The sequence below is a fragment of the Asterias amurensis genome, chromosome 18 (assembly GCF_032118995.1).
Source record: "Asterias amurensis chromosome 18, ASM3211899v1".
NCBI classification, from domain to species: Eukaryota; Metazoa; Echinodermata; class Asteroidea; order Forcipulatida; family Asteriidae; genus Asterias; species Asterias amurensis.
In genome coordinates this window covers 1,847,145-1,869,477 of record NC_092665.1, presented here as the reverse complement: position 1 = coordinate 1,869,477, position 22,333 = coordinate 1,847,145, and the positions used below count along the sequence as shown (strand labels likewise).

The following is a 22,333-nucleotide window of genomic DNA, read 5'->3' as shown; positions in this document are numbered from 1 at the left end:
TGTTATTGTTAATAAACCATCTTTTCATAAATTGAGTCGTCCGAAGGTATCAAGTCAATTTTGTTTGAACAATCTGAAGGTTACTTCATTGCCACTGCTATGTAGCATTTCGTAACTCATTTGTATCTGATTAAAAACACAAAATTGAACTTCCAATAAAGACAATATGTTTCCTATTGTGTTTTTCGAGACCTCGAAATCAAATTCAAATACTTTTCGTCTCAGTGATCATGGGACGAAAATTATTTCAGCATGTAAAAACGTATTTTCATGACATTGTTTTACTCCTTTCTCAAAAACTGCACCACATCAGCAACTAATATTTTAAGGTACGCTTTCTACTATCATTATCTTCAAACGGTATAAGTTTAAAGGAACACGTTGCCTTGGATCGGTCGAGTTGGTCTTTAAAAAGCGTTTGTAACCGTTTGTTATAAAATGCAGAAATTGTTAGGAAGATGATTTAAAAGTAGAATACAATGATTCACACAAACTTGCTTCGAAATTGCGTGGTTTTCCTTTTACTGTGCGAACTAACACGGTCGGCCATTTATGGGAGACAAAAATTTGACTCCCTTAAATGTCCACCGTGTTAGTCGATGATGTAAAAGGAAAACCACGCAATTTCGAGTGATACTTGTGTGGGTCATTATATTCTACTTTTAAAATATCTTTCTAATCATATGCATTTCACAACAAACGGTTTCAAACACTTTTATAAGACCAACTCGTCCGATCCAAGGCAACGTGTTCCTTTAATGTATATTTGTGGACATTGTGTTTTGTGTCCTTCAAAAGGTGAAACCTTTATTTTAATGCCGCCACAGGCTTTCACAGAAGAGACATCACTATCAGACATGCTGAAAAACGGCAATTCTTTAGTCTTTTTGATCATTATCAGAAAGTCATTATATGCTCTCGCATCTCGGATTACAACGACTTGAAGAGTTAATTGTCAACTTCACTTGCACGACTAACTCTGAGATATTAAACAAAAAGTAACCACTGGTGATAATGATATTGCAATTAAAGTTGAATGTCAATTTCATCCAAGTCTTTGAATAGTGAATAAGGAAATAACATCCGCAGCTCAAATTACCTTAAAGGAACTGGACACCTTTGGTAATGGTTTTGTTTGTGTTTTAATGTTTTCTTTTGTGTGATTTTTAATTGTTTCAGTGCAATCACCTTTTTATATTGTATAATGATATTTTTATCGTTGGCAGGGGTCTGGTTTTACACATCTTTTGATGACAGTTTTTATACACTTTTGTTATAACCTTGACAGCCCCTGTACAACTTGCAACTATTGTGTATGTCATTCTTCCTCCATGGTATGTCTAACGATTTAAAATAAATAAATAAATAAATAAATAAGCTTAAGGCGCTTTCGAATTGGCGGCTACAGCTTCGGCTATGGTTATAAGGGTGAGGCTGTAAAAGTCCTATACCTCAACGCATAACGACGCGGAAATCTAGCCGTAGGCGCTTTAATAGCCGGCACGGCCTATGATTTGTTTCATCACCAATGTGACGCATCTTCATTACGGCGCAGCCATTTAGATTTTTGGTGCGAAGCCAAAACACATTGCACAATTATATTCCCTTGGCTAAACAACGTGACACGACTGCAAAGGGCTTACTAATTATAAATTTGCAGCGTAGTAGCGATTGCTCAAACCCACTTGGAAGATTAACGAATAATAGCACCTTTTCTCAGTGTTTTGGAAGCAGGAATTTGCCAATGTTCCCTATGGAGTTACTAGTAATTAACAAAGACATCTGTTTGCTTTTTTTGTAGACATTGGTTCGTGGTATCAGAAGTAGCAGATGAAAGGGACCACTTTTTATAGCAATTTCGAAACTAAAATAAGAAATGAAAAAGGGCAGATGCGTCCCAGAGTGTCAAGTAGGCCTTTATTAAGCCGCTTTACGTTTGTTATTTCCTTGTACGATATACTTGTAGCTGCGATAGCCTTGAATGAGTAAAACCACCCGGGGATCTTTTTAAATAGTATCTGTAGCAACTTTTGGTGTTCGATATGTGGCATGGTGTACTCTTCTATTGTATCTTCAACGTGTTCTGGGAATCACATGAATTCTTTAGAGTGTTTTAGGGGGTAAGCCTGCTTCTGCACAAGCGGAAAAGAGTACCAAAGGCACAGGACACTATTGGTAATTACTCAAAATAATTGTTAGCGTAGCAAGCAACTTACTTGGTAACGAGCAATGGAGAGCTGTATAAAACATTGTGAGAAACGGTTCCCTCTACTGGAACACCGTAGTTTTTGAGAAAGAAGTAATTTCCCACTCAAATTCTCAGCTGACGCCTTTTATTTTGCATTTGAAATGCAACGAGGGTGTTTTTCGCCAATTGGATGACCAATTGAGCAGAATTTTCCACAGATTTGTTATTTTGTGCATATACAATTACGTTAGGATACACCAAGTGAGAATACTGGTATTTGACAATATTATCAAAAGATACAATGGGGAAATTTGTGTGTGCGTGGGTAGGTATCCACATTCAAATCGGGGACCTATAACAAAAGGGACAAAAAGTTCACGGTTGCTTTCATAGAGGAAATCATTGTGGTCCCCGGTTGCTATCACAAAGAGTTGAACAAAGGAGGGTTCCCAATTGCAGGTGTTTACGCACTTGGGGGGGGGGGGGCGGGCGGGGCTCTATCATGATTTAAAAAGGCATGGTTTGTTGCAAAGCTCAAGATACATAAACATGTATATTCATACATTCAGACTTATATCTATATTTACAAAATTACATATAGACAGTAATAACAAATAAGTTCTAATTTAAGAACAACAAAAAGTTAAGTACTCGTTACTCGTCAAATTCTATGGGGACAGAATATTGGGACAATCGAGACCGCGGGGACATATACAACGTGTCAAACTTGGAGCAGCTTTTAACGGTAAAATAGGCCCACACTGTTGATATTACAGCCACACGGGGAAAGGGTTCCATTGGTAAAAATACAGAAGGCCCACGAGCAATCGTTTGTTCGCTCCTTACAAAACAAAGATGAGAATTTTGTGAGAGGCGTTCAGTTGTTGCCCCCATTGTTGCACTCCGCAATGAAAAGACCATGAACACAAACCTACGAACAGTGAACACGGTCTTAAAGACACTGGACACTATTGGTAATTGTCAAAGACCAGTCTTTCCACTTGGTGTATCTTAACTTATACATAAAATAAAAAACCTGTGGAAATTTGAGCTCAATTGGTCGTCGAAGTTGGGAGATAATAATGAAAGAAAAAAACACTCTTGTCACACGAGGTGTGCTTTCAGATGTTTGATTTCGAGACCTCAAAATCTAATTCTGAGGTCTCGAAATCAAATTCGTGGAAAACTACTTCTTTCTCGAAAACTACGTCACTTCAAAGGGAGCCGTTTCTCACAATGTTTTATACTATCAACATCTCCCTATTACTCGTTACCAAGTAAGGTTTTATGCTAATAATTGTTTTGAGTAATTACCAATAGTGTCCACTGCCTTTAAAATAAGTGTCTCTATGTGTGTCCATCGTAAAGGCGGCGTGGTGCTTTCTTTGCTTTAGGTTCGACCCCCTTATACCCCAATGTTGTTTTTCTAAGAAACCTCAAATGTATCTGGTTACGAGAATCTGACTCTAAAGCAACACGGGTGTCCGGTCTCACGCGAACGTGCCACGGGTAAAACGGTCGCTGCTCACGGCGTGTGTACCGAACTCTGGTTTGTACGTCTTTTGGTTTCGTTTTCTTTTGACACCATTCTGTGGGGTTTTCTGGAGTAATTGAGGCAAGAAACTGTGTCTCAAAGGGATTTGTTTGTGTAAGTAGAGGTTTTCCCGGTCATTTACATACAGCAGAAATTAGTTCAGTTGCTTAGACCCTCCATGCTTAGACCTTTTTCTCAAAACACTCGGTACGCACACTTTTGGTAATTGTCAAAGACTAGCCTTCACAGTTGGTGACATATGCATTAAATAACTAACCTGTGAAAATTTAAGCTCAATCGGTCATCGAAGTTGCGAGATAATAATGAAAGAAAAAACACCCTTGTCACACGAACTTGAGACCTCAAGTTCTAAATCTGAGATCTCGAAATCAAATTCGTAGAAAATTACTTCTCTCTCAAAAACTATGGCACTATAGAGGGAGCATACTGTCAACCTCTCCCCATTACTCGAAATCAAACAAAGTTTTATGATCAAAATTATTTTGAGTAATTAGCAATAGTGTCCACTGCTTTTAAACTCAATTCCACTGCAAGGTTACCGCACTTATCCTGTGATCTCTAAAATATCATGTTGTGTATACTAGAAAGACAACTCCAACCTAAACGACCCTTGTACAAGTAATTTATCATCACAAATCGGCTACTTATTATATCAGGGGTGGATTTCAGAAAGGTAGTCCTAACTTAGGACTAGTCCTAGGCAATGCTAAGAGATAGGACTAGTCCTAAGTTAGGACCAGTAACTCATCCTAACTTAGGACTGGTCCTATCTCTTAGCATTGCCTAGGACTAGTCATACGTTAGGACTACCTTTCTGAAATCCACCCCTGCTCATTTACTTATTGCCGATCGTGACTCGAATAAAATCGAATGACAACTTGCGTTTATTTCGAATGCATGCAGATCAGCCATCCATATCCCAAGAGTATTAATTATTAAAAAATAATTCCCCAAAAACCTCCCTCGCAATCGTAGTTTCTCTTCAAAGTTAAAGTGTACATTTCCCGTTAGGTAATTCTGCTTAATAAACCATTGGCATTAAGTGTGGATTATCGTTATATTATGTTTTGATGTTCTTTTGATTTAACGAACTGTCCTCCTCAAGGGAGAGCCATAGAACTACGGAACCAAATCGCAAAATCCCTCCCCAAAGTTCCCGCCAAATCACGCGAGACTTATGGTTCAATAAACTACAATTGCTAGTGGGCTTTAAAGGCATATGACATGTTTGGTAATTATTTATAATTTATATATTTAATAGCGTCAAAACGTACTTGGTAACGAGCCACGGAGAGCTGTTGACAGTATAGGTTTTCTCGGTCAATTTCGGCAAATGAGCAGCCAATTTAACAACTTTATGCTGTTCAATTTCGCGCGAAATTTAATGCTACTGAAAAGGGTTACTCAAATTCCCTTGTTCCGTTGCTCATCATTTTGCTCTGAAATGATTTGTGTTGGTGTGCACTTGTTTATGCCTCTTATAAGAAGGTCCGGTTTAGGTCAAAAGCTATAAAGGCATCTACAATATTATTATATAATGTGTCAGTTTATATAATATGCGGTTATCGGCAACACCTCTATAGAACACGCCACTAACCAATTTGAACAGTTGTCATTAGGAAGCCATTTTGTCCGTAGTGTTGCGAATTTGAAATCATAAGCGTTACGTAATACCATAGAGATTGACACCATTGGTACTCGACATTTACTACAACAACCAATGAGGACCATGCAGTGTTTCTACGAAGTAGACATCCGTACACATCGTTTTTAATTGCGCACATTTTTGTCCGTGTTCCTAGTATATTCAGGATTGAAGTGGGATGGTTCCTTATTGTTTACTTTAGGAGTAATCGCCGGACCTTAAAGGAATAATTACAAAATTGGTTTTGGCTTACATAAAAGTTGCTGACAGTGTGAGCACTTCATGTAATCCACCATATACATAAACTGACAAACATGTAGAAGTTTCATGTCGGCCATCTGGTCACGAGAAAATGGTGAAAACCGACTACACATTTTGCATGAAATCGATTGAAAAACAAATGAATAAAATGCCTACCGAGCGATAAACTCCAAACGGGAAATTGGTTTTATTTATTTCTCATCAAATTATGATATTTCAGACAGAAATTGTTTTTTTTCTACAATCCTCATCATTTGACCCAGCAGTCTCAGTTTTATGTGAATGTGGTCTCAGACGAGGTTTTTTCTTACCAATTTTGTAATGTTCCTTTAAAGGATTTGGGTACCTTTTCAAAATGTCCACAGATTTACATTAAACTTATAGGGTTTGAAGATAATGATAGTGGAAAGCTTCCCTTCAAATATTACTTACTGAGGTGCTGTAGTTTTTGAGAAATGAGTAAAAACAATGTCATGAAAATACGTTTGTAAATGATTAAAATAATTTTCGTCGCATGAGACGAAAATTATTTTCATGACATTGTTTCACTCATTTCCCAAAAACTACAGCACCTCAGCTCGTAATATTTTCAGGGAAGCTTTCTACTATCATTATCTTCAAACTGTGTAAGTTAAGTGTAAATCTGTGGACATTGTGTTTTTTTGTCCTACAAAAGTTACATAGACCCTTTAAGGAGTAGTGTTTACCTGAAAAATCTTTTTTACCAATACCTCGAGGAAAGTGTTGCTTCACAATGACAGGTTCACTCGCTAGAGTTTCTTTGGACGTCTTGTGCGTAAAACGTTTGCTTCCCGCTGGCTTCTTCGTCAAGTCCTGTGGGAAATAAAAGTAAATGAAAATAGAATGTTGGTGGCCTTGTGCTATTAGCTAACACAGATCTGCACAGCGGTTATTAAAATAGCCCACAATTGACCCTTTTTCATAATTGCTTCTCTGCACACAGGAGTTGAAATAGTATGCACGAGCAATACAGATTAAAACAAAATGGATCTCAACTAATTTACGAGTTTGCCATACTAGGCCATGCGATTTTTTAGCGTGCCATTCAAAAGATGACACAAATCAAACATTTCACTATAATACTTTCTCCTGTCTCAAACAACTGATTAAAGACACTGGACACGTTTGGCAATTGTCAAAGACCAGTCTCCTTACTTGGTGTATCTCAACATATGCACACAATAACAAACCTGTGAACATTGAACTCAATTGGTCGTCGATGTTGCAAGATAAGAATGGAAGAAAAAACCTTGTCACACGTTATGTGCTTTCAGATGCTTTGAATTCGAGACCTCACCTGAGGTTTCGAACTCAATATTAAAATATTTTAGTGAGAAATTACTTCTTTCTCAAAAACTACGTTACTTCAGAGGGAGCCGTTTCTCACAATGTGTTATACTATCAACAGCTCTCCATTGCTCGTTACGAAGTAAGTTTTTATGCTAACAATTATTTTGAGTCATTACCAATAGTGTCCAGTGCCTTTAACATTGAGTCTGTCTGCGACTATTTTGCCAGCTCTACCAATAAGATGGAAGAAACTCAAACCTTTAAGATGAGCTCACTGACCCCAATGCCTTTAGCCCGAGTGAAGTAATATGTGGGTAGACTAATGGATTTAGTTTGCTAAGTAAATTAGGGAAACTGCCTTGAGGTAAGCGATCGGAGTCATAAGAAGAGAAGTCGAGGTCAAATTTCAAGAAAACGAAATCAGAAATGATAGATGTATGTCAAAGTACACGGATGATATGAAAAACAGAAAAGCAAAACAAGTGTCCAACGTAAAGCGTGCATACAAATATCACATTACAGAAAAGGACCTCTGAAACATTATACTGCATTATTGAAACTATCAGGTGAAACACCATAACAGCAAAATGCCTCAAGAAATTTATATTGCTCTGTTATACGGAAGTTTGGAAGTGCAAGCCGATATGTTGAGATTGTGAAATAATTCATACTGCTGAATGATGACGTCATAAAAGTAAGATGGCGTCATCCTGAGATGATCTATTTTGCGAGGGATGACAACATTGTGAAGTAAGATTAATCACTTGTGTGTAAGGAGCAAATATAGGGAAACCAAGCATATTATAAGCATATTAAAGGCAGCTGACACTAATGGTAATTACTCAAAATAATTATTAGCATAAAACCTTACTTGATAACGAGTAATGGGGAGAGTTTGATAGCTAACAAAAATTGTCAGAAACGGCTCCCACTGAAGTGACGTAGTTTTGAGGAAGATGTGATTTCTCAATCAAATAATAAAAGACTTTAGCCCTAATTATGCATCTAACGCACACAAATTGTTGCACATGGATGTTTATTCTTTCAGTATTCTTTTACAACTTCGATGACCAAATGAGATCAAATTTTCACATTTATTGTCTCTTCATATTTGAAATACAAAAAGTAAAGAAGAAAACAAGGTCTTCGACAATTACTTAAGGTTTCCATTGCCTTTAACAAGCGACCTTAAATAGCGCTTGCGTCTAACTGATACAATTTATTATTTAATATTTTATTTTATTTTAATTCTTCGGGCAAAAGTAAAAAAACTGTCATCAAAAAAAAATGTGCTCTCCCAGACCTAGCTCATAAAAAATACACATTATATACTATACATTAAACATTCTAAAATTGCAGTAAAAGTTTAAACAAAATATGGCAAGTAAAAAGCAATAACACAAACGATATACACAAGGTACTTTTTCAAAATGTCCGCAGATTCACAACAAACCTACAGGGCCCGAAGACAATGACAGTAGAAAGCCTCCCCCGGAATACCATACACCGAGGAACTGCAGCCCCTGAGAAATGAGCAAAACAGTGAGATGAAATGGGAGCGGCTATTTACACCGACGACTCAAACATTACATCCACAGTTAGTTACACGGTATTTCGCACGAGTTGGATTGCCATTACATATAGGCTTCTTACTGCATGCAAACAGTGTTTGTAGAGAGAGAGAGGGGAGTTTATTGGGGAGTTTTGTCTCCACGAATCACGCTATAGAATGAACAATTTGCACTGGGTCGCACTTTGAAAAATTGGAACACGTTTACAGCAAGTTTAAACATACCACGTTTGACCTTTGGTGTAAATTTGTTTTCTCACGAAACTGATGCAATGACAATAGCGGGCACTGCCATCCACACTATGGTGTTTGCACATCGGTTCTTGGGTAGCTGTATTTTCCTCTTGCTTCACTCTTTATGGTCCATGTTTGTTGTGTTATACTCGTGCAGCCAGTTTACAACAAGGATACATTCTTGTTTCTTTCCCAATGCTGGAGATGTACTCGCGGTTTTAGCCTGCAAGTGTAAGAAGAGTACAATGAAAACGTAGGTTTACTTAAAAGGCGTCTAGAAGGTTGGGTACCAGTCTAGTCATGCTCTAAATGATATACCTGTGTACCATGACATCATTGTACTCAACCCATTCCTCTTATAAGTCTAGGCTTAAGACTCAGTCTAAATCGGCTCACCACATACCCGCAAACCAAAGCCCATAGACATTCTCAAACTGAAACAATAGCTTTCTTTCACTTGAAATTCAAGTAAAAGCTGACCACACTGGCGCTCGATGTATGGCATGATGTACCCCCAACCCCTTCCCACCCACACCATCTTTGCTTTCATTGTGTTCTGGGAATCTTAGGAATTCTATAGAATATTTTCGGAATCGATTTAGCCCAATATAGCAAACGTGCCCAGTGTATAAAAGGCACATTCAAATGTTGCAAAACCCCTCGGGTGGAATGAGCTATTAAAACCCAAAATGAAAACTCGAAATGACATCGGCAAAACAATTACACAGCTATATGATAGAGTCTGGCGAGCTAAACAGCCGACAATATCAGACATCAGATAATCTAATTGCCTCATTAATTAGATTTACAGCGTTTCATAATTTACGTCAGGGAACAGTACCCAACTATTTATTAAGTGTCACTTCTTGTTGTGGTACATAAGAAACCGACCTACTCAAAATATAGATGTGGGCCAACCTCTATCTCACTTTATTCTGCGTTCGATCTCCGCAATGTGATGTGTGTGGGAGATGGCGAGGTGCGGCTTTACTTGGGACCATGGTAGCTTCACCATAGACCGGTGTCAGACGCAATTGTGTCCGCCATGCAATACTGTCCGCTCCGGACACTTTTAAATATGCAATCGGGTCCGGGCGATGCAAGAACCGTCCGGTGGACATGTACATGCCTGTCCGGCGGACATTATTGCATATGCAATAATGTTCGCCGGATTGTATTGCACAGAGGACATAATTGCACATGCGACATGTGTCAGAATGTTAAATATAAAAGGTGATGCCGCTGGATAACATGTGTAACAGGGTTTGATAAAGTAACAATGGATGTTGCCTTGAAGGCATCCGATCACAAATCGGCTCACTCCCATTTCCAGGAAATGTAACCTCCTTTCATAGTTTCTAATCCCATGATTAAAAAATCTCCACGATTAATTTAAGGACTTGTTTACAAGCAAACACTCTGCGTACAGTGACTTAATGCTTTTGTCGTATAGTAATTATTTACAGACTCGCAACTCGTCAAGGATATGACAATATTTGTTGTTGCGGACGTGATAGTGCGGAGGTGTTAAAGCAAAACTGTTTTCTATTATATTGCAAATCAAATAGACATCCCAATGGAAATATCACACAATTAGTAATGATGAAGAAATTTCAGTTTTAGACGTGGGAGTCAAACCTCACAGAGGGAAAACCCACGCAGTAAGGTAGGGACTGAAAGCCCCAATCCACAGTGCCTGGCTCCTGTCCGGGAATCAAACACCGGGGTCCACAGAGATAATAAAAGAAGGCAGGGACAGAAACTATACTGAACCAACATGACTGCCCGTAAGTAGGATTTGAAACTTTGCATGGTGGAGATAAGGTATAGAAGAGTTTGCGAAAACACCATGTAATGATCTCTAAATGAGTTGAGGTGGTTCTGAAAAGAACCGTTGGTTTAACTTGACGTTTCGATCAGTATATGCTCTGATCGTCTTCTGGAGAATGTTGGACTCTGATGCTGCATGACTGCCCGTATTACTAAAATGTACTGAAAGACAGTGAACAACTTCGATGACATTGAGCTCAAAATGTTCACAGTTTTTTTGTTATGCATACGTTGAGATACACCTCGTGAGAAGACTGGTCTTTGACACTCCAATCGTGTCCATTACCTTTAAGCGTTGTCGCCGTCATTTCGCTCGTCAACAAATCGATACAATTGATTGTTGCTCAATTAGATTAAGCTTGTGACTTTTATCAGTCCAATGGTTAAGTCGTAATAGATATGGCAATCTGTACAGAGGGAATCATAACAGTTTACCGTCAGTTCATGAACGGTTTAATGAAGTGCAAAGTGATAAATTGTTGCAGCATGGGACGGGTGCTCTTTGTGCAATCGGCCTTGCTGGTTTATTAATCCAGTATTATTGAAGCACACGGAGTGTCTCACTCTTACGTCCTCTTCAAAGAAATATTGTTAAAGGCAGTGGACACTATTGGTAATTTATACCCAAAATAATTGTTAGCATAAAACTTTTCTTGGTGATGAGTAATGGGGAGAGGTTGATGGTTTAATTCAACATAGTGAGTAACGGCTACCTCTGATGTGCCATAGTTTTCGAGAATAACGTAATTTTCTACAATTTTGATTTCGAGACCTCAAACTCAGAACTTGAGGTCTAGAAATCAACCATCTTAACGCACACAACTTCGTGTGACAAGGGTGTTTTTTCTTTCATTATTATCTCGCAAGTTCGATGACCGATTGAGCTCAAATTTTCACAGGTTTGTTATGTTATGCATATGCTGAGATACACCAACTGTGACGGCTAGTCGTTGACAATTACCAATAGTGTCCACTGCCTTTTAAATGTATTGTTATAGGATTTGTGAGGATAAAACGGTCACTGATTCGGCACTGGACACTATTGGTAAATACTCTTAATAATTATTAGCATAAAACCTTTCTTGGTAAAGAGTAATGGAAGGAGAGCTGTTGATGGTATATAAAACATTGTGAGAAACGACTCGCTCTGAAATAATGTAGTTTTTTTAAAAAGAAGTTATTTTTCACGAAAATAGTTGAGTTGATTTCGAGACCTCAGATGAGGCCAGTTGATATTACAATGGAGATCAATGTACACACGATTTGATTGATCATGTTAGAGAAACAATAACGTTTGAAGAACACGAAGAAGAAAAATAAAACGGTGGCATTTGTGGATTGGCACTTATTTCGAAAATAAGCCTTAAAGATACTCAAAATCCTTAAAGAACATTACACAAGTTTCGTTGTTTTCCCCTGTAATCGTGACTACACAAATAGGATGAAAATGTCACTTGCTATTTGTAATTGTTTGTTGAACTTTAAAAACACTCCTCCTCTAAAAACAGTGATTCACTTTTGTTTGATTGGTCGCCTTTGAAAGACACAAAGATTATACTTCTATAAATTCCTTTCTCAGGAATTCGCTCTTCTAAAATTGTAGAATAAACGCCCTGTCATTGCTTATACACACCCTTTTAAACGGAGGCTTTTCCAATTTACCACCGCCCTGATACTGTGGTTAGAGAGAAAACCTCTATTATAGAAAGGGGAATAATTATGGCGTATTGTTCAGGAGGACATTTGTGTTTTTGTTCGAGTGGCAAGCTAGATTCGTCTGTGGTTAGACAGCCGGAGGCCTGTCCCACGCAACCCGAAGACAACTCGTCCATCGGGACTTAAGTTTGGCTCGATCCCATTCAAAATGCGTTAATGTTTTCGTATATACGGCTCGCGGTTAACAACACCAATACTCTTCACAAATCTATTTGAAATTTCCCCTCGCTCAGCATCAATAACGAAACAAAGAGAGTAACATTTCTTTTGAAACGTGAGCCAGTGCTTTTTAATTACAGCTGCACTGTAGCCTATACAAAAGCAGTCACTTAAGTAATGACTGTTTATGGTGGGGGTGTGGACATTGTGCTCCACACACGCATCAAAAATAACAATAACTGAACGAGCCTATTTCGTATGGTTAGGGAAAGACTTATAAGGTAATACACACCTTAAGCTGTTATATATATTTCGTCTTCTTGAATTGGACAAAACAGTAAATATTTCCTAGAAATCTAAAATTACATATGCTCCTCTTGTGTACTTTCTAAGACGATGACTGGAGCAAGCTAGTTGAAACGTTGAGCACTCATCGTTTGATCAGTTAAATACAGTGGACACTATTGGTAATTGTCAAAGACCCGTCTTCTAAACCTTGTGTATCTCAACATATGCATAAAATAACAAACCTGTGAAAATTTGAGCTCAATCGGTCGTCAAAGTTGCGAGATAATAATGAAAGAAAAAAAAAACCCTTGTCACGCGAAGTTGTGTGCTTTCTTATGCTTGATTTCGAGACCTCAAATTCTAAACTTGAGGTCTCGAAATCAAATTCGTGGAAAATTATTTCTTTCTCGAAAACTATGGCACTTCAGAGGGAGACGTTTCTCACAATGTTTTTTACCATCAACCTCTCCCCATTACTAATAATTATTTTGAGCAATTACCAATTACCACTGCTTTTAAAACCGACCTGATTTCAATTTTAAAATAGAAAATAATTCAACCTTCCACCCCCAAAAAACAAATCGTACCCTCGTATTGGCACCATTCTCAGAAGTAGTAAACCAACAGAAGTTTTATAAATAAGGTTTAAAGGGTCAATTTATTTGTCCCAATACATAATTGCGCGTCACACTGAATACTTTAAATAAATCACATTGCAACCGGGCGGTAAGCATTCTTCGCGGTAAGCGCTATTACCGTAAGTCGGTTTAGAATGTGAACCACGGGGACAATTCCCAAAGAATGTTTGCTTTGTTGTATAGTGTCATGTGAATAGGGTATTGTTCCCCTGCTCACCGATTTAAAACATCCATTATATCCGCCTCTTGCTCCTCTTTCATAAACCTGGGTTCCGTCATCACAGCAGAACTGGCCACCCCGGCATTCTGCCGCCATTTGGCAGCAATCCCCCAGCATTATTTGCATCTGAGTAGCACACATGAACACTCCACACAACAGCCTACGTGCTTTGAGATCATTCAGTGTTTCTCCAGCCCAACACCAGACATGACATTAACTCCTTAAACCGCTAATGAAGATAATTACACAACGACGGTGACTCCGTACTCACAAAAGACTGCCCTGACCACCTTATCGCAAATACTCTGTACGTGCGCTGTAGGCGTAGGAACAAGGTGCATGCTGGTCTAGCTAGCGATCAAAGTTGATAGCTAGCTAGACCAGCATGCACCTCATTTAACAGTCAGCGCTTGCGCAATGCAAAAAGGTCTACGCCACCACGTGGTGGCGTCTTACATTAAGTGCAGATGATACCCAAGCTTGCGTATACTTCCCATCCCACACACATCATTTGAATACATTTACTCAAAGCACTGTATACAGTGCGTGTTTTAAAGGCCGAGTGGGTGTTGCAAGTGGTCGCTACGTTATTGCTCGCGTAAGATCGACTGGGCCGTGTAACCATTGGCGCGGATAAGCACCAGACAACATCTACAACGAAAAGGGGTTTCATAAAAATAAGAGCGCAGTGCGCAGAGCTCGGCATTCTACTACTGACTGTCAAGCGACACGGACACGTACTTACTTTCTTGCGAGTTGTAGACAACTCTGGAGGTTTTTTCAGTGAAACACAACGTCTTCGATAAGGGATAACAGTTTAATTTTGCCAGCGAGACATCGAGGGTGGTTTTGTTGGTTTCTATTTGGTTGGTGAAGGATTGCGATTGAAATGATGGCGAGGTGTGGAGGGGAAACTCCACGGGCTCTTCGCACGTGGTGGCTGGTAGGCCTATTCTGTCTGGCTCTTTCGCTCGTCTGCCAAGCGGAGATTGAAGCCAACGATGTGGTAAGTTTAAAATACCCTTAACCAGTGAACAATTTCCCTCGTAGGATTTGAAACTTTGCATGGTGGAGATACGATGTGGAGAAAGGTTTGCGGTATCACCACTAATCTCTAAATTAGTTGGGTCGGTTATGACTGAAGAGAACCGTTGGTTTCAACTTTCTACAGAAGAGGATCAGAGCATACTGGTCGAAACGTCGAGTTGAAACCAACGGTTCTTTTCAGAACCACCCCATTTCATTTAGAGATAGTCATTACATGGTGTTGCCGCAAACCTTTCCAATTACCCTCGTAGAGCAGAGCAAAATGCTATGCACAAATTGCGTCAGTTGATAATCAAAAGTCATAAATTGCTACTCAATGTTTAGAATTCTGTGTCTACAAAATTGGTTCAGTAAGCGGGATAAAGTATGGGAAAGATTTCCGTATTCTGCCGCCACTTTTTTCTGTGTTACCAAACTAAATAGTATATAATTTGAGTAAATTAGATACATATAATTTATTTCATAATGGATGAAAAAAGGGTTTCAGGTAAAACAAATGTTTTCTTATTTGTTTTCAAACCAATTTAAATCAGAAACTTGTCTTGGTCGGTGGTCCTCGCTCACATTATTTGCTCATGCCCAAAATGTTCTCGCCATAAACGCTCTCACGTTTGCTCTTGTATATAGCAGAGCAAATTGTTACACAAAATGTATAAGCTGCTTCCAAAACATCACAATTTGCTGCTCAATTATGCCATTTAGTCTGCACAAAAAGTTCAGCCTTTTTTGTTTAAAAGGCACTGGACACCTTTGGTAGCTGCCAAAGACCAGTCGTCTTACTTGGTGTATCTCAACATAATCACATTATAACAATCGTGTGGAAATTTTAACTCAATTGATTGTCGAAATTGCAAGGTAATAATGGATGAAAAAAATCACCCTTGTCACACGAAGTTGTGTGCTTTCATTTGCTTGATTCCCGAAACGGGTCAACTTATACTCAAGTCAACTCGTTACCAAGTCAACTCGTACCCAAAATATTGTACCCAAGTCAACTCATTCCCAAGTCAACTTGTATCCAGGTCAACTCGTACCCAAGTCAACTCGTACCGTATAACGCACATTGTATGTCGAAACTGCGAGGTGAGGTCTCGAAATCAATTCAAATATTTTACTGAGAAATTACTCCTTTATAAAAAAAACGATACGTGAATTCAGAGGGAACCGTTTTTCACAATGTTTTATACTATCGTCATCAGCTCCCCATTACTGATTACCAAGTAAGTTTTTATGCTAACAATTGTTTAGAGTAATTATCAATAGTGTCCAGTGCATTTAAACTACTGAACATTTCTGGACGAAATCGTTCACTGGAGTTTTATAGATTAAACATTGTTTAAACTGCACAAAGGTGAATAATTTCGCGATGTTCCAAACACATCGGTGTTTGGTGTCTGATTGACACCAAATCCACTCTTTGAAACTTAAGTTGTAGTGTTGCATAAAACATGGCGAGATGGAGATTCGGTTGACCGTTCAAGAGTAGAATTTTATAGATTAATTCACTTACAAATGTATAACTAGCTTGTCGAGAGAGTTTCCTGTCGAGACGTTACGTGTATTGGTACTTTGGGTACGAAGTGGCTTGGGTACGAAGTGGCGTGGGAACGAAGTTACCGACATTCTGTACAGGAAAACATTTCTGTTGGTTTGCTTTTATTAGACAATCATTACGGAATTCTTCAAACAGCAACAAGTGGACAAAAAAAACAGTACATTAAATAATTATATGAATCATCCAGAATCACTTTCTCCAGAAGACGATCAAAGCATACTGATCGAAACGTCGAGTTGAAACCAACGGTTCTTTTCAGAACCACCCAAACTTATTTAGAGATAGTCATTACATGGTGTTACCGCAAACCTTTTCATATCGTATTTCCACCTTGCAAAGTTTAAAATCCTACTTATAAGAATCATAACAGATGTTAGTATCATGACTTCTCTATACATGTACATTTTTTATTTGGGGTCTATTTACGGATACAAAAGTAAAATGCCACAAAGAAAGTAACGATTGGAATTGAAAAGCATTGAAAGTGCTCCAACGGAAAGCAATTTACCTCTGACAAAGCAGCATTATACAACGTAGGTTTTTGGCACACACAATCAAACATGTTCCAATTTAATTGAAATCGAGTGAGGGGAAAACGACAGGTTACGAACACGTGTTGAACGGTTTCACTGCATGTGTGGTGCTTTTTTCCAGCCTGACCAGGAACTTAACAAAAAGTGTTAAAGGGGTTGAGTACAATAATTTGTAGGTCACAAACAAAAGTGTCCACAGATTGATATCAAACTTACACTGTTTAAAGATACTGATGGTAGAAACCCTTAAATTGTAACATGCTGAGGTGCTGTATTTATTTCTTTTAGAAATGAGTATCACAGTTTCCCAAAAAAATAATTGTCGTCTCACAGTGAGACGAGTTTAGTATACAACGAATTTACGCGACTCTCATAAAAAAATTGCTCTTTGATTTTAAAAAAACTTGTCGACTACAGACGGTGAAACTTCTACAGGTAGATTATATTACATACATTTTCATTCACAGTGAGTGGGGATTCATGTCATGTCCAGAATCTTGATCTACAAAAGGTATCATCTTGATCTACAAAAGGTATCAAAAACCTTTAAAAAAACAGAGGATTTTCTGACTGGCTATATAGTCAACTCGAAAACAAGCACTCTTTTTTGATTGTCTTTTGTTTTTACTTGAGAGCATTCATCAGTAACTTAAATTGTGTTCTGTCTGATTATTCGTTCTGCCTTACCAGAGTGAACTGCGCTATTTGTAGCGTGTTGAAGTGACTGGTTCGACCACGGTCGGTAATTTTATGTAGTCTTTAACCATTGTTCTACCTGGTGAATTAGTGTAGACAACGGTAACCTTGATGCAAAAGTGGCGTAAAGACTGCAGCACAATTTGCTACAAACCGCAAGAAAGGCGTTTCTCTATACACAAAAAATCGATAGATACCATACAGTCAAACCGTACCTCCATGGTCAAACAAAAATTGTCCTTCATTCCAACCTGTCGAGCTGGTTGCTAATACCAGCCATTCTACGCTTGATTTGACACAGGTTTTAGGTGTATAATGAGGGGTTGTGCACAGAACTTTGTGGTTACTTAATTGCTGGGGTTATTGTGTTGTGTCCAGCTAGTCATTGCCACCCCCTGAAAAGAAGACTATACTGGGGGCTTGAAAGCCGATAACGATTTCGCGTTTGAAGATGTTTAACAATGGTTGGTGTTCTGCGAGCCGTGCCCTGTTAATGGCGTTTGATGAAAAAAAGACCAATCTAAAATGGTTGCGGAGTGATCCATAGGAAACGCATGTGATGTGAACCTGTTTTCACGATCATTGGTGGGGAAAACCATGGGAAAACTGAAAGGCATTGATCACGTTTGATTCGTCAAAGACCAGTACTCTCACTATGTGATATCCATAGAGTGTGTTTCTGAACAAATGCATAAAATAACAAACCGGTGAAAATTTGGACTCAATTGGTCATTGAAGTTTCAAGAAAATTATGAAAGAAAAAATACATGTTGCGTTACTTTGTGTGTTATAGATACGAATCTGGCAAGAAGTCTTCTATTATTTTAGTGAGAAATTACTTGTTTTCTCTCAAAAACTACGTTACTTCAGAGGGAGCCGTTTCTCACAATGTTTTATACTATCAACAGCTCTCCGCTGCTCAATACCAAGTACTTTTTATGCCAACTGTATATTTTAAGTAATTACCAATAGTGTCCAGCGTTTTTATTAATCATTCCATGACACGGTTTGGTCTGAATTGCTTGATACCAGCGCAGTCGTCCACACTTTTCTACATGAGAAAGGTTTTTCACATAAACTCATGAATATAATATTAATTTACATGTTTTGATGCTTTGCCTATTAATATTTCTGAATGTATATCCCAAACGGCAGTGGACACTATTGATAAATGTCCAAGACTAGCCTTCACAGTTGGTGTATCTCAACATATCCATAAAATAACAAACCTGTGAAAATTTGAGCTCAATCGGTCATCAAAGTTGCGAGATAATAATGAAAGAAAAATAACCCTTGTCACACGAATTTTAGATATACGTTTAGATGGTTGATTTCGAGACCTCAACATTGTGAGAAACGGCTTTCCTCTGAAGTATTAACGTAGTTTTTGAAGTAATTTCTCACTCAAAAATAGTAACAGACTTAAATCCTGAAGCCTTTTATTTGGCATCTACAAGCACACAAATTTGTACAGTAAGGGTGTGTTTTCTTTCATGATTCTCTTGCATCTTCAATGACCAATTGAGTAAAAGAAAATCACAGATTTGTGATTTTACCACTGGTGTTCAGTGCCTTTAAAAGGAAGGTACACGTTTGGTTATGTCAAAGACCAGTCTTCTCACTTGGTGTATCCCATCATCAGCATAAAATAACAAGCCTGTGAAAATGTTGGCTCAATCGGTCATCGAAGTTGCGAGAAAATGATGAAAGAAAAAACACCCTTGTTGGACGAATTTGTGTGCTTTCAGATATTTTTTATTGTAGTGAGAAATTGCCTCTTACTCAAAAACTACGTTACTTCAGAGGAATTGTTTCTCACAATGTTTTATACTATCAACAGCTCTCCAATGCTCGTTACCAAGTCAGTTTGTAAGTTAATACTTGTTTTGAGTAATTACCAAACGTGTACCTTCCCTTTAACCCATTGCACTGAAATCACATGGGGAAATAATTCAAGAACATACCCATTCCTTCCCGTTGCTTATTGTCTCATCTCTCTCTACTCATTGGTTAATTTTCCACCTGGCAGACTGTGTTAGTGTCCTCAAGGTGTCTCCGTCACACAACCAACCTTGAAATAAGAAGAGATGACAAATTAAAGGCACTAGACACATTTTGATGATTGTAAAAGACCAATATTCTCACTTGATGTATCTCAACATATGCATAAAATAACAAACCTGTGAAAGTTTGAACTCAGTTGGTCGTCGAAGTTGCGAGATAATAATGGAAGAAAAATCACCATATTGTCGCACAAGTTGTGTGCTCTCAGATGCTTGAGTTCGAGACCTCAGCTGAGGTCTCGAAATCAAATCCAGTATTTTAGTGAGAAAATTACTCCTTTCTCAAAATTTAATGTTGTTTAACAGCTCTCCGTTGCCCGTTACCAAGTGAGTTCTTATGCTAACAACTATTTTGAGTAATTACCAATAGTGTTCAGTGCGGGGAAAGAGGGAGCAAAACGTTATCTTAATATTATATATATTTTGTGCAATTCTGCCAGTATATTTCCGTAATTTGAATATTTTGAAGTACAAGCGTGTATGCGTACAAACAGAGGTAATGATTTTCATGCTCGCATGACGAATGAATAGCAAATTGAATTGAATAATATATTATTAATACAATTAATTTACAATAATTTATGATTAGGTCTTTTGTGATTTTCCTGCAAACAAACCAATTGTTAGCTATCGTATTGTTCTCAGGTGCTCTGGCGCGATCACGATATAATTTAGAGTTTTTTATATTGTTTAAAGTCTATTCATTCTGGTTATGAAGCCAAGAACTCTCAGAAAAGCCAACTTAATCACTGACTTTCCAATAACAAAACGGAGAGAAGACAAGAAAGGAAGTTTCAGTTTTAGATGTGGGAGGAAAAACCTCAGAGAAAGGTGAAAAAGTGAATTTAATCACAATGAACACCCAATGGGCAGAAGACAATGAAGGGAGTGTTAGTACAAGATGTGGGAGTGAAAATAAATTAATTAATTAATATAGGAAAACACTACGCAATCAGGAAGGAATTGAAAACCCAATCAATATAAAATGCCCCCGGTGGGATTCGAACCGGGAGTTAAGACACAACTACGGCCACAGGGTAACCATATATTATTCCAGTCACAGTGGGTGCGTTCGTTTTGCTTCCTTAGGTCGACCCCGGTGTGTGCCAATTTTTTTTCCCACGACGAACGTGGGTAATTATCTGCACACGTTCGTCCTGGAAAGAAAAACGCTTCCTTGCGTCGACCTTGGGTCGACCCCGGTGTGTGGCGGTATTATTTTTTCCAGGCCGAACGTGGGTAATTATCTGCACACGTTCGTCCTGGAAAGAAAAACGCTTCCTTGCGTCGACCTTGGGTCGACCCCGGTGTGTGGCGGTATTTTTTTTCCAGGACGAACGTGGGTAATTATCTGCACACGTTCGTCCTGGAAAGAAAAAACGCTTCATACCGGGGTCGACCCGGGGAAGCTAAACGAACGCACTCATTTATTGTTCATAAAGATGGTCATCCAAACAAGAAGCAACGAAGGCGATTGCCTTGGTGCCATTTGTTTGCTCAAGTAGAAATTTACAATTTCATCATAGGGTGCCCTTTACCAAGGAGAAAATGCCTTGGTGCCCTTGTCATTTTAACAGCATACTACATGTACACTAACTGTAAACAGAATGTAGCATGCACATTGTGTGCGACTGTAATGTCCGTGCAAAAAAAAAAAGAGAGAAACAAAAGTGTCATAAAATATGTCATTATGACATTCATACGGTGATCACTTCGCTCGCGAAATGGTATCGGTTCAAATTGAGCACAATCGATGTTCTTTAGGGCGGTAGAATCGATTGATGTACCGTGCAATCGCTCTTTTCTACGGCAGGACTGAAAGACGACAACAGTATCTCTCCGGAGTATACAACATCCTACTTTCAATTCAAGTCAAACTCGCATTTTATTTCCATAATAATAATAATAATTATTATTATTATAATAACTTGTGCGACAATAGGGTGGTTTTCTTCCATTATAATCTCGCAACTAAAAGACGATCAACTGGGTTCAAACTTCCACAGGCTGTGTGTATTTTATGCATATGTTGAGATACACCAAGTGTGAGAAGACTGCTCTTTGGCAATTACCAACGCCTTTAAAGAATGACACACGGTTGAAAATGTATTCAGGCTATTTTGACGGAAGAACCGTTAACGTCAAGACAAACTGAACTTCAACTCAATCCAATTCAATTCAACAGTAATTAATATCAAAGGATCTCATTTTCAGTTAATTTCGATGGCCCGTTTGCGTTCTAGGCGTCCACATGAGAGTGGACTGAATGCAAATTTTACTGTTTGGCCACGTACTTAATTTCACATCATATTTGTCGTGGATGTATTACGTTTAATTGAATCCTACGTCTAAGGCACGTAGAGACGTGACTAGTAATAATGGCGAGCAAAGATGCATACGTGGGGACGGTTTTAGATAAAGATCAAACTTTGTATTTGATAATTAAACATACCCTTGGGTGTATAACTGCACTCCGCTATCATTTTCTCCCCGTCTGCAATTTTTTTTTTTTTCATACCATAAGCTGGCCGCGGGGTCAATAGTGAAGGGATCCGGGAAAGCACCCACACCTTATGCGTGCATGCGATGGTCAGCGTGGGGTACGAAAACAATAATTGCCCCCGTCCTCACTGACGAAACGAACTGTTGTCAAAAAGGTGAAGCAATTTTGGTTTTCCAAGTGACATAACTCGACGTGAATGTCTTCCCACTGGGCTTGCACGTTGGAGTCATTGAGTCCAACAGATGGTTTCTTTAGACAACGATGCTTCTTTGAAATTGCAAAATTAAAATGTCGAGACGTGTTTCTTTTTTTTTGGGGGGG

General features: G+C 38.5%; 2 protein-coding genes across 3 annotated transcripts in view; one reads left to right on the top strand and one right to left on the bottom strand.

The window, feature by feature from the left end:
- Positions 1-8,998, bottom strand: part of LOC139950285 (coiled-coil domain-containing protein 150-like) — a 111,827-nt gene extending 102,829 nt beyond the window's left edge. Inside the window, exons 1-3 of one of the 2 annotated variants that reach the window (XM_071948904.1) lie at positions 8,756-8,998; positions 8,414-8,483; positions 6,357-6,483 (exon numbers count right to left, since the gene is read on the bottom strand). The gene's annotated coding sequence lies outside the window, so the exon portion shown is untranslated. The remainder of the gene's footprint in view (positions 1-6,356; positions 6,484-8,413; positions 8,484-8,755) is intronic. The other variant, XM_071948905.1, reaches the window with a different exon arrangement.
- A 5,188-nt stretch (positions 8,999-14,186) lies between these two features.
- LOC139950654 (uncharacterized) overlaps positions 14,187-22,333 on the top strand; it is a 44,720-nt gene continuing 36,573 nt past the window's right edge. The window contains exon 1 of the mRNA XM_071949433.1: positions 14,187-14,621. Within this exon, the coding sequence (XP_071805534.1) occupies positions 14,505-14,621 (117 nt within the window). The 5' untranslated portion in view covers positions 14,187-14,504. The remainder of the gene's footprint in view (positions 14,622-22,333) is intronic.